This window comes from Salmo trutta, chromosome 1, assembly GCF_901001165.1.
Source record: "Salmo trutta chromosome 1, fSalTru1.1, whole genome shotgun sequence".
Classification (NCBI taxonomy): domain Eukaryota; kingdom Metazoa; phylum Chordata; class Actinopteri; order Salmoniformes; family Salmonidae; genus Salmo; species Salmo trutta.
Window position 1 is genome coordinate 53,479,625 of NC_042957.1, and position 12,409 is coordinate 53,492,033.

A 12,409-nucleotide genomic window follows, 5' to 3' on the forward strand; every position below is an offset into this window, starting at 1 on the left:
GCAGTTGTCACATTTACTTCTACATGATCTAAAAGTGAATTATAAAGTCCATGTAAATGTTATTCCAAATTTTTGCTCATTTTAAAGTAATATTTACAACTGGTTTTACATTGAGATATATCGCCAAATTGCATCATTTCACTGCATTTGATTAATTCCATGTTATTGTTTTTCCACATCATACACAAATGTACAGCACGACATATAGCCATATAATTGGCCAGATAATACCTTCATTCTAAAACTACAGAATAATAGTTAAAATAGAAATATCCTATAACAGCCGTGTTATTATTGGAGTTAACCCAATCTACTCAGATTTGTCTTATTGTCTTGACAATATATAAGTATAGAAACACAAGTACATAGTTGTCTCCCATAGTATTCTCTTACAGGTTTGTCTTTACTCCTACACCATCACAAATGTAAAAACGTACATCTAAATGATTATACTGTACCAACAATACTGCAAAGAACAAGTCCGTTTGCTTAACAATGGCCATGTGGTTTTATATGTCAAAATGATATCCTCTCAGTCGGAGCATTGCACAGTCTTGGTGGTCACCAAAGCAGCATCCCCCAGCTCAGTGGCAGGAAGTGGGATCCAATGCTCCCTCAGACCATTGCACATGAACATGCTGCCTACCTCCCCAAGAGAGCCACACAACGAGGCCCCGCTGTAGGTGGATACCTCCTGCCTGAAGCATGTTTGGGGCCCACCGTTCAGCTGAGGACAGGCTGGAGGGGCCTCCTCCTCTCTCTGTACCACAGCTACTGTACAGTCTCCCTCGACAGGTGGCAGGGCTTTAGCTGGAGGGTTAAGTCCTGCCTCTGGTTCACCTGGAGCAGAAACAAGCATTACGCAGCATTATTCTTCCTAAAGAGAAATCTACATCAACATGATAAAGAAGACCTATACTTCTAATCTGAATCATTGAATAATTGGCAGCAAGTTAAGAAGAATGTTCTCTCGGAAAAGCAAAATTAAGAAATATATACAACAATGCCAGCCCTCTACCAGTCACTCAATTCCAAACATTGTTAAGTTAAATGGTTGTTCTATGTCTTCTATCCAGCTCAACACAGAGCGAACTGTGAGCAGGAGGGATGTAAATGAGGGCTGGTATTCAGGGCATGTATCCCTGTATGTAATGGAGCTAACCTAGTAATCTCATTACCATTCAGTGGTGTACTCACATGTAGTAGCAACTGTTGCCATTTGGGTGTTTATTTGTGTGTGTGTGTGTGTGTGTGTGTGTGTGTGTGTGTGTGTGTGTGTGTGTGTGTGTGTGTGTGTGTGTGTGTGTGTGTGTGTGTGTGTGTGTGTGTGTGTGTGTGTGTGTGTGTGTGTGTGGTCATTGGGTGTGAAGAATACTTTTTTGGTCCTCAAAAACCAACGGATGCGTGTTAAGAGTAAAATAGACAGTAGGGCCGTCCCCAGAGAGCCTAGCAGAGGGGAACAGAAACTAGAGGAGCTTCATGCTTCATTTGTCTTCAACCCCACTTCACTCAAATGAAAGCACTGAACAAGACATTTGCTGTGAAAGATAAAAATACACATTGTCCATTAACCTCAATGGCATTCCTTACCTGCAGTGTGATTGTGCCTTGCCTGCATTTTGTATATGATGAACCATAGAAACATTGCCAGGATGGAGCCGTTCACTACGACTACCACTGATATCCACACAGCCGGACTCACTGCTGGGTTGTACTGGGGAGGAACATCGCTACTCCCTTTTACAGGTGGGGATTCTGGTGGAAAAGGATGACAAAGTCCCCATAATACTGTATCAATGACGATGCTGTATCCATCGCTAAGCCAATGGGGAGGATATATAGCTCCATATCAATGCCATACTAATGAGAAGCCAGTGAAATAAATATTTTTCCTTCAAATAAGAACTTGCAGACAATAAGTAAGGACTATCTGTATCGCTGTAGAAATGTAAAGGTAATTTCCTATTGCACCGACATCTGCAGCGTTTACCGTGAAGGCAGTCTCTGCTAACGTGGGAACATTGTCTTTAAATTCCAATCACGCTGTAATGTTGAATTTCAGCGATATGGATTGAATAGAGCCCTTAGACAAACCAGAGCAGTGAAACTCACCTGTGGTTGCCTTTGGCTGAAGCCTTGTCAAGGGGACACAGGTGATGAGCAGTTTGTCCCACGTTGTGCCCGGATTACAGGTCTTCTTTGCCATGTCGATGTCTGGTCATATAATTAATGCACTAGAGAAACCTGCTGCCTCACTCTGTCCTCATGGAGCTGTGTGTGTGAGCCAGAGAATAACATACAGTGAAACCATTTGAGAGACGAGGTGAAAGAAAGGCCAACGGAGGGGAGGAGTCTCTCAACAGACGTTTCAGTTCTTCCTTTTGTAGGAAAGGATGAATCACCAATGTGTCCCAAGAGAGAGAGAGAGAGAGAGAGAGAGAGAGAGAGAGAGAGATCAAACTTAAACCAGAAAAAGTCATATTTGACTGGATAAGATGTGTTCAGCTGAGGGTGCACATAAAAGTGAATAAACATATGAAAGTTATGGGCATTGTTCAAATTTATTAACAATGATCATAGAAAATACATTTCTGAAGTGCAGCTTTCCAAGACATCAAACAGGTACAAAGTTCAAAGATATTCTTCCATGTATAAAAATAGAAACACACACCGTAGCAGCAGGCCATGCAACAAACATGAGATTAAGAGCCCTGAGAATTGCATTGATATTATCATATAGTGAATTCAACATATGACAACATGATTGTAATTAGTTTCAAGGTCAGGATTTGATTATAATACAAAGGGTACTGTATTTTAATCTAGGTTTAGGTCATTGACCTGAATTTAAAAAATAGTATTTGGCACCGAACAAACCAGGCTTCAATCATTTTCTACATTGATTCAGCATCTTTCAAAATATGTCTAAATGACAGCAGTACAGCAGCAACTCTTAGTCAATGTCCAAGACATAGGTCAACTGAGTGCATGAATAGAAAAGTTGGTAGGCTATTGACAAAACACAGATAAAAATAAGAATTCCTTGAAGCTTGATCATTATTGCAGCATTTCTCCCCGAGGCTTATTTACTATATTGGACTGTAAATAAAGGTGATAGTATTAAAGTCTATCTGCATTAACCTCCCTCCTCCATTACCCTAACCCCATAGGCAACTCTTCCAACCTTTTCCCTCCTCCCCCATGGCACCTCTCTCAGGGCATGAAGAGTGCAGGCTGCATGCTGATGAAGGGGAAGTCGTAGTGGTCTGGCAGACCCTGGTGAGCCGTGCTATTGAAGTCCTCCCAGGAGAAGGGAGGGAGGTCACCCTGCGTCGTGGGACCGTTCACCGCCTCCGCTCTGAACTCCTGCGCCATGTGGAAATCAGTCACCTACAGAGAGAGATGTTCATTACATGATCTTAAAAGATTTAGAGATCGAACTGAATGAACGCTAGTAAAAGTTCTGCCTTGGTGTCATAGCATCCTCCTGGGCTGGGGTCTTTCTCCCTCAGGTCATTACGGCAACAGATGGACTTGCATGGGTCACCCTTGGAGTAGGGGTCATTTTTGTAGTCTGAAAGAGAAAGGAACGCGGTTAACAGCTACTCAAAGCGAGAGCTGAGAGAATGTCGGGAGGAAATTAACTAAAGGAACTAACAAAAAGCTAACCAGAGTAAAAATAAATGGCCACAGGTAAAGGCAAGGAACGTAGGCGCACCGTTGTATCTCATGATGTGTTTGAGGGAGTCTAGGTCCTTAACCTCAGCCTGGTCCCGACGAAATATCTTGGCCCGGGGGCAGAGGTCATAGGAGAAGTCCTCCCCGTACTCCTCCCACATCTTCCCATAGCCACTCAGGGTGTAGATCTTTGGGTGGAAAGGCACGTTATAGGAGGGCCAGTAACCTGGGAAAGGAAGATCTTGCTCAATTACTATCTCCTCCAGGGATTTTATCTCTGCTAAGTTTATGATTAAGATGTGCATCTATTGGCAGTACTATATCCATATCCGTGTTCCTCACCCCTGCGCAGGGCCCGAGTTTGGTCAGAGAACTCTACCAGGCCAGGAATCTGCTCCACCACTGTCAGAGCCCCATCCTCTATACTATGGCCCAGGGTCACTTTTCTCATGTCCACTATCATGTACTGGTTGTTATAGGTGCCTAGAGAGGGAGGGAGAGTGAAGAAATGTGTGAAAAAAATGCATTCTGTACTGTAGACCATTATCAGAGGGATAAACCAGGACAAGATTTAATGTGTCATCCACCTCCCTCACCAGAGTTGTATCTGGAGAAGGTCTTGGCCCACTGCTCCCCAGTGTGTGACAGGGTGTGGGCCAGACGCACCCTCTGCCAGGCCAGCAGGCTGTGGGGGGTGACCTGGGAGAAGAGGGACGTGTTGAAGACGTTGTTGGTGGTCTGGGTCATCATCAGGCCACTGCCCAGGAGGTAGAAGTCATCCAGAGACACCAGGAAGCCTGTGTAGAGGGTGATCTCACAGTATCTGTACTGATGAATTCTGAAGCGTGTTAATAACATTGACAGTTTTCATGAATATATACACATTTATATGAAAATGTAGAGGGGCTACATCTAGCGCTTCCAAAATATTGAAGTATCTCTTCAGCCACGAGTAGTGTTTATACTGTCACAGCGGCCATTATGCGGTGCTGTACCTACCTGGGAAGCTGCTGTACCTACCTGGGTAGCTGCTGAAGGACAGCTTGCCCGTGGCAGTGTGGGGCTCACTGAGGTGGAAGTCCCAGTGCTTGTAGATGCGCATGGTGGCAGCGTATGTATACCAGCTAGAGTGGGAAAACAGCAGGTTCTCAAACCCAGGGAGCATCTAGAAGGGGAGAGAAAGACTGGTTTTGAGTGCTATAGAAACATTGATTGTACTGGATAGAGGGAAAACCATATTGAGTTCTACACAAGACTGATGTAAGTCAAGAACAGATCCACACTACTTGATATCACTAATGATCTGTCCAGAATAAATCTCTCAACAGCAAGAGCAGAATGACCTCTAACCTTAATGAGGGCAGAGCAGTGGCCCATTCCGGGTAATTTGAAATGTCCGAGAGGAGGCTCAGTGCCAGGGACCAGGGCTGGTATCAGGTCCAGCAGATCTCCCACCGCATTCAGGAACTGGACAGCAAACAGGGACAGAGGCTAAAGTGGGGGAGACACCAGTCAGAAAGAGGTTAGAGATCACATTGTGCCACTGAATAAAGATCCATGAATCTATTGATCCATTTCTAGATATCAGCGCACCTCTTTCCCTTGTTTCTTGGCCCAGTGTGCGACCCCCGCCTGAAGTCCGTCCATCTGGGCAACTATGAAGCCGGTGTGGTGCCACAGAGGATCAGTGCTCCTGTTCAGTTTCACCTGCTCCCTGGTCCACGAGTCCTGCTTCCTGATAGAGCCACAGAGCAGAGCACATCTCAAAATCCTCAAAGGACAGGATGTGGATCTGACCTGGCTTTTCACTATGGTTATTGGATTTCATCCCTGAGGATACAAATTTAAAAAAACACTCACACCATGAAGCGCTCCACTGGACCTAAAACTTTGGGGTCCTTGATCAGCTGGGGATACATGTTGGCGTAGTGACTAATCATTTGCCTGATGAAAAACAAAATAAGATTAAACATGACAATGTCGATCAGAAATTGAATTGACATGCAACAATGCCCAAGGCACTTACGGTGCAGTGAGGAAGCCCTCTAGGTATCCCGCAAGGAAGTAGGTGACCTCATCATGCTCAAGGGTCTCCCCATACCCTGCACGGATCTCCAGTACACTCCATCCCGTTTGAGAGAGGGTGTCATTGAGGTATCCATATGCATCCCCCTCTTTTTCTATCACTCCTTCTTTCAGTTGTACAGTCTTATGTGTAGCATCCCAGTACACTGTGGCTGCTTTCATCTCTGTAAAGCAGGCAATTACACATGTCAAATTTCAACAGAAACATTACAGAGTATTTTTTTCTATTGGCATTATCAAATAAAAATGTATTGGTCGTGTACACAGATTTACAGATGTTATCGCAAGTGCAGCAAAATGCTTATGTTTCTAGCTCCAGTTGTGCAGTATAGCCAAAAAGTTACAAAAAAATATGAAATTAATCAGAAAAAAACACGATGTGAGCTTTGGAATGTCCTGGGTTTATCGTTGATTTAAATGGATTCCTTTCTGCATTTAATGGAACAATTGTCTCGACCTCAGTACAACCCTGTACGTTTCACTGTTAAGTTTCACTATCTGAGATGTCAGCCTATTTCGTTTAGCCCACATGTAATCTCTTTCTTCTATGTCGGTAAACAAATTGTGACCCATCACATTAATTTGCTGTTTTGATTAGCGAATTCGCTGTGTGTATCCAAATACAGTTCACAAAATAACTTCAGCTACAATGAATGTATCACCTACCATCAGCACTGGCGAAAGACGCAGCAACATAGAAAAAAAACAAAAGACACAGCCTCTTCATTTCTGTTCGAAGTAAATACAGATCTTAAATGCGTGATTTACAGATATGAATGTTACCTGAACAAATCACACTATTCACAAAATAAAAACAGTAGGGAACTGAAAGTCTGGTTCAAGTTTATAGTTTCCTTATTGGTGGAGCCAGTGGGGAATTTATCACAAACGTGTTTTGAGCAACATTAGCATGAGCAACAATAGTGGAATCAGTTATTTGCCTTCAAAATAAAAGATGCAAACGGATCAAAATAGTGGAATCATACCACAATTGGATTAGATAGTGCCAAACAAGTTTGGAATGTTGTTATATAAATTCAACAAAAGACAATTATTCGTTAATTTGACAAAAAAGTTAGTTGAAATTGCACTGCATATGTATTTGAATTCAGAATTGCATTGGGGGCATACTTATATGCACTGTACAGCAGTGGTGTAAAGTACTTAAGGAGAAATACTTTAAAGTACTACTTTAAGTAGTTTTTGGGGTATCTGTACTTTACTTCACTATTCATATTTTTTACAACTTTTACTTCACTACATTCCTAAAGAAAATAATGTACTTTTTACTCCATACATCTTCCCTGACACCCAAAAGTACTAGTTACATTTTGAATGCTTAGCAGGACAGAATATTTTCTAATTCACACACTTATGAAGACAACACATGGTCATCTGTACTTTCTCTGATCTGGCAGACTCACTAAACACAAATGCATAATTTATAAATTATGTCTGAGTGTTGGAGGTGCCCCTGGCTATCCGAACATTTTTTAAACAAGAAAATGGTGCTGTCTGCTTTGCATAATATAAGGAATTTCAAATTAATTATACTTTTACTTTTGATACTTAAGTATATTTAGAACCAAATACTTTTAGACTTTTACTCAAGTAGTATTTTACTGGGTGACTTTCACTTGAGTCATTTTCTATTAAGGTATCTGTACTTTTACTCAAGTATGACAATTGGGTACCTTTTCCACCACTGCTGTACAGCCTAACCTATGGCTTGTGCACCCATGAAATGGGGTATCAGCCTACTCAGTGACACTCACAGAACACAACTATAGTTAAATAAAGATTAAATAAAAACAACAAATATATATATATATATATATTTGTTGTTGTTGTTGTTGTTGTTGAGTTTACACAAATATTAGCGTCTTAGCTCTTATTGCAAGTCTTTGACTGTGGGAATTCACCACACTATTCAGCCTACTGTGTATATTTTTGGTGTGTAAACTCTTCACAGTTGTGTTCTGTGAGTTTCACTCAGTAGGCTGATACCCCATGTCTGGGTGCACAATCCATAGGTTAGGCTGTGTAATATTCATATGTGAATACATACTGAATTATAATTGGATGCATTTTACCGCCGTATCCTACTGTTCAGTGATTGGTTAAGACCACCCAGACGGTTAGGGCATCGTCAGTTGATCGTGGTTGGAGATAGGCGAACATGTAGTTGTAGCTAGTTAATAAAGTTATGTTAAGAAACATCCTGTAGTTCTACGTTTTATTATTTTGTACAAAGCGTACAAAACAAGACAGGCTGTACAGTGGATAAACTGTATTTATGCCTTCAATGCATTTCTAAATTCAAATATATCCACTATTTTTTTTTTCTTCTTCAAATGAACAAATAATTGTTTTGTTGAATTTATATAACAACATTCCAACTGTGTGTAGCATTATCTAGTCCATTTGTGGCATGTTTTCAGTATTTTTATCCGTTTGCATCCGTTACAATGACGGACTTTTATTTCAAAGACGAACCTGCCGATTCCACTATTGTTGCTCTCGGGAATGTTGTTCATGACACACACGTGAATTTATCTCGATTGGTTACCCTCCGTCTTGGATTTCTCACCAGATGCAAGATCCCATTGTATCAGCCTACAAAGTGAAACAAGTATACTCTACGAAGTCATTACAATATATGTACATACGTTACCAAATACATCATCCAGAATACGATTAATGATCGAATCATAACTTTATTATTGTGTTATTGACTGTACGTTTGTTTATGTGTAGCTCTGTTGTTGTTTTTGTCGCACTGCTTTGCTTTATCTTGGCCAGGTCGCAGTTGTAAATCTTGGCCAGGTCGCAGTTGTTCTCAACTGGCCTACCTGGTTAAATAAAGGTGAAATACATAAAAAAACAAAAATAGACCACCCCAGATGGGACTCGAACCCACAATCCCTGGCTTAGGAGGCCAGTGCCTTATCCATTAGGCCACTGGGGCGCACGCGAACCAACAGGCGGGGAGGTGTCATTTTAAATTTGCAGAACATAGAATCAAATCAAAAGGTTTTGTTCACATACACGTGATAAGCAGATGTTATTGCGGGTGCAGCGACATGTTTGCGCTTCTAGCTCCAACAGTGCAGTAATATCTAACAAGTAATATCTAACAAATTACATAACATATATCCAATACACCCAAATCTAAGTAGGAATGAATGAAGACTATATACATAGATGGCCGAGCGATGTCAGAACAGAATGGACTAAGATACAGTAGAACAGTATAGAATATAGTACATACATATAAGATGAGTAATGCAAGATATGTAAACATTATTAAGTGACTAAGATACCGTAGAAGGATAGAAAACAGTATATACATATGAGATGAGAAATGCCAGACATTATTAAGTGACTAAGATACTGTAGAATAGTATAGAATACAGTAATTATGAGATAAGTAATACCAGACATGTAAACATTATTAAAGTGACTAGTGTTCCATTCCTTAGTGGCCAGTGATTTCTAGTCTATGCCTATAGGCATCAGCCTCTAGTGTGCTAGTGATGGCTGTTTAACAGTCGGCTGGCCTTCAAATAGGAGCTGTTTTTCAGTCTCTCGGTCCCAGCTTTGATGCACCTGTACTGACCTCGCCTTCTTGATGATAGCAGGGTGAACAGGCAGTGGCTCGGGTAGTTGATGTCCTTGATGATCTTTTTGGCCTTCCTGTGACATCGGGTGCTGTAGGTGTCCTGGAGGGCGTGTAGATTACCCCCGGTAATGCATTGGGCAGACCGCACCACCCTCTGGAGAGCCTTGCGGTTGCGGGCGGTGCAGTTGCTGTACCAGGCGGTGATACAGCCCAACAGGATGCTTTCAATTGTGCATCTGTAAAAGTTTGTGAGGGTTTTAGGTGACAAGCCAAATTTCTTTAGCCTCCTGGGGTTGAAGAGGCTCTGTTGTGCCACCTTTACCACACTGTCTGTGTGGGCGGTCCATTTCAGTTTGTCAGTGATGTGTACACCAAGGAAATTTAAGCTTTCCACCTTCTCCACTACGGTCCCATTGATGTAGACAGGGGGTGCACCCTCTGCTGTTTCCTGAAGTCCACGATCATCTCCTTTGTTTTGTTGACGTTGAGTGAGAGGTTGTTTTCTAGGCACCACACTCCCAGAGCCCTCACCTCCTCCCTGTAGGCTGTCTCGTCATCGTTGGTAATCAAGCCTACTACTGTTGTGTTGTCTGCAAACTTGATGATTGAGTTCGAGGGGTGCTTGGCCACGCAGTCATGGGTGAACAGAGGGGGCTGAGCACACACTCTTTGGAGCCCCAGTGTTGAGGATCAGCGGAGTGGAGGTGATGTTTCCTACCTTCACCACCTGGGGGCGGCCCGTCAGGAAGTCCAGACCCAGGGCCTCGAGCTTAATGATGAGCTTGGAGGGTACTATGGTGTTGAATGCTGAGCTGTAGTCAATAAACAGCATTCTTACATAGGTATTCCCCTTGTCCAGATGGGATAGGGCAGTGTACAGAGTGATGGTGATTGCATCAACTGTGGATCTATTGGGGCGGTAAGCAAATTGAAGTGGGTCTAGGGTGGCAGGTAAGGTAGAGGTGATATGATCAGTGACTAGTCTCAAAGCAGTTCATGATGACAGAGGTGAATGCTACGGGGCTATAGTCATTTAGTTCAGTTACCTTTGCCTTCTTGGGTATAGGGACAATGGTGGCCATCTTGAAGCATGTGGGGACAACAGACTGGGATAGGGAGATTGAATATACCCTTAAACACACCAGGCAGCTGGTCTGCACATGCTCTGAGGATGCGGTTAGGGATGCCGTCTGGGCCGGCAGCCTTGCGAGGGTTAACACGTTTACAGTGCCTTGCAAAAGTATTCATCCCCCTTGGCGTTTTCCCTATTTTGTTGCATTACAACCTGTAATTTAAATAGATTTTTATTTGGATTTCATGTAATCGACATACACAAAATAGTCCAAATTGGTGAAGTGAAATGAAAAAAATAACTTGTTTAAAAAAAATAAAAAAAATAAAAAAAGAAGAAAATTGGTGCGTGCATATGTATTCACCCCCTTGCTATGAAGCCCCTAAATAAGATCTGGTGCAACCAATTACCTTCAGAAGTCACAGAATTAGTTAAATAAAGTACACCTGTGTCCAATCTAAGTGTCACATGATCTGTCACATGATCTAAGTATATATACACCTGTTCTGAAAGGCCCCAGAGTCTGCAACACCACTAAGCAAGGGGCACCACCAAGCAAGTGGCACCATGAAGACCAAGGAGCTCTCCAAACAGGTCAGGGACAACGTTGTGGAGAAGTACAGATCAGGGTTGAACATTCCACGGAGCAACATTAAATCCATCCATTAAATCCATTATTAAAAAATGTAAAGAATATGACACCACAACAGCCAAGAGAGGGCTGCTCACCAAAACTCATGGACCAGGCAAGGAGGGCATTAATCAGAGAGGCAACAAAGAGACCAAAGATAACCCTGAAGGAGCTGCAAAGCTCCACAGCGGAGATTGGAGTATCTGTCCATAGGACCACTTTAAGCCGCACACTCCACAGAGCTGGGCTTTGTGGAAGAGTGGCCAGAAAAAAGCCATTGCTTAAATAAAAAAAATATGCAAGCATGTTTGGTGTTTGCCAAAAGGCATGTAGGAGACTCTCCAAACATATGGAAGAAGGTACTCTGGTCAGATTAGACTAAAATTGAGCTTTTTGGCCATCAAGGAAAACACTATGTCTGGCGCAAACCCAACACCTCTCATCACCCCGAGAACAACATCCCCACAGTGAAGTGTGTTGGCAGCATCGTGCTGTGGGGATGTTTTTCCATCGGCAGGGACTGGGAAACTGGTCAGAATTGAAGAAATGATGGATGGCGCTAAATACAGGAAACTCTTGTGGGAGACCTGTTTCAGTCTTCCAGAGATTTGAGACTGGGACAGAGGTTCACCTTCCAGCAGGGAAATGACCCTAAGCATACTGCTAAAGCAACATTCGAGTGGTTTAAGGGGAAACATTTACATGTCTTGAATGGCCTAGTCAAAGCCCAGACCTCAATCCAATTGAGAATCTGTAGTACGACTTAAAGATTGCTGTACACCAGCGGAATCCATCCAACTTGAAGGAGCTGGAGCAGTTTTGCCTTGAAGAATGGGCAAAAATCCCAGTGGCTAGATGTGCCAAGCTTATAAAGACATACCCCAAGAAACTTGCAGCTGTAAATGCTGCAAAAGGTGGCTCTACAAAGTATTGACTTTGGGGGGGTGAATAGTTATACACGCTCAAATTCTGTTTTTTTGTGTTGTTTGTTTCACAGTAAAAAATATTTTGTATATTCAAAGTGGCAGGCATGTAGCCTAAGTCAAATGATACAACCCCCCCCAAAAAATCAATTTTAATTCCAGGTTGAAAGACAATGAAATAGGAAAAATGCCAAGGGGGTGAATACTTTCACAAGCCACTGTAAATGTTTTACTCACGTTGGCCACGGAGAAGGAGAGCCCACAGTCCTTGGTAGCGGGCTGTGTCGGTGGCACTGTGTTATCCTCAAAGCGTGCAAAGAATGTCACATGTAAACATGTGATCCAAACAATCCAGTTATATTTTCTATCTTAATAACACAAAGAATGGTTACCAAATC

At 42.5% G+C, this 12,409-nt stretch overlaps 1 protein-coding gene and 1 non-coding gene across 3 annotated transcripts; both read right to left on the reverse strand.

Moving 5' to 3' along the window:
• Window positions 1-2,542: 2,542 nt before the first annotated feature.
• Window positions 2,543-6,656, reverse strand: plbd1a (phospholipase B domain containing 1a). Of its 2 annotated transcripts, XM_029762721.1 has the most exons (12): window positions 6,547-6,650; window positions 6,430-6,437; window positions 5,705-5,927; window positions 5,539-5,622; window positions 5,272-5,413; window positions 5,029-5,169; window positions 4,699-4,843; window positions 4,275-4,475; window positions 4,021-4,161; window positions 3,719-3,904; window positions 3,468-3,574; window positions 2,543-3,390 (listed from the first exon to the last, which is right to left on the reverse strand). In XM_029762721.1, the coding sequence occupies exons 3-12, from the start codon at window positions 5,923-5,925 to the stop codon at window positions 3,214-3,216; spliced, it is 1,545 nt and encodes a 514-aa protein (XP_029618581.1). In that variant the 5' UTR covers window positions 5,926-5,927; window positions 6,430-6,437; window positions 6,547-6,650; the 3' UTR covers window positions 2,543-3,213. The 2 variants fall into 2 exon arrangements, with proteins under 2 accessions (XP_029618581.1, XP_029618572.1); XM_029762712.1 differs by having other exon boundaries at window positions 6,430-6,656.
• A 2,002-nt stretch (window positions 6,657-8,658) lies between these two features.
• Window positions 8,659-8,731, reverse strand: trnar-ccu (transfer RNA arginine (anticodon CCU)). Its single transcript has one exon. It is a non-coding gene; the product is annotated as a tRNA-Arg (tRNA).
• Between the last annotated feature and the right edge of the window lie 3,678 nt (window positions 8,732-12,409).

What these genes read in the sequence shown, in the direction of transcription:
- plbd1a (XM_029762712.1), bottom strand. Translation starts at nt 6,490, where the DNA reads ATGAAGAGGCTGTGTCTTTTGTTTTTTTTCTATGTTGCTGCGTCTTTC. An exon ending in GTCTTTCGCCAGTGCTGATG is followed by an intron (nt 5,928 to 6,429) that starts GTAGGTGATACA and finishes CCTGCTTTACAG; the next exon opens with AGATGAAAGCAGCCACAGTG. An exon ending in CCAAGAAACAAGGGAAAGAG is followed by an intron (nt 5,170 to 5,271) that starts GTGCGCTGATAT and finishes CCCCCACTTTAG; the next exon opens with CCTCTGTCCCTGTTTGCTGT.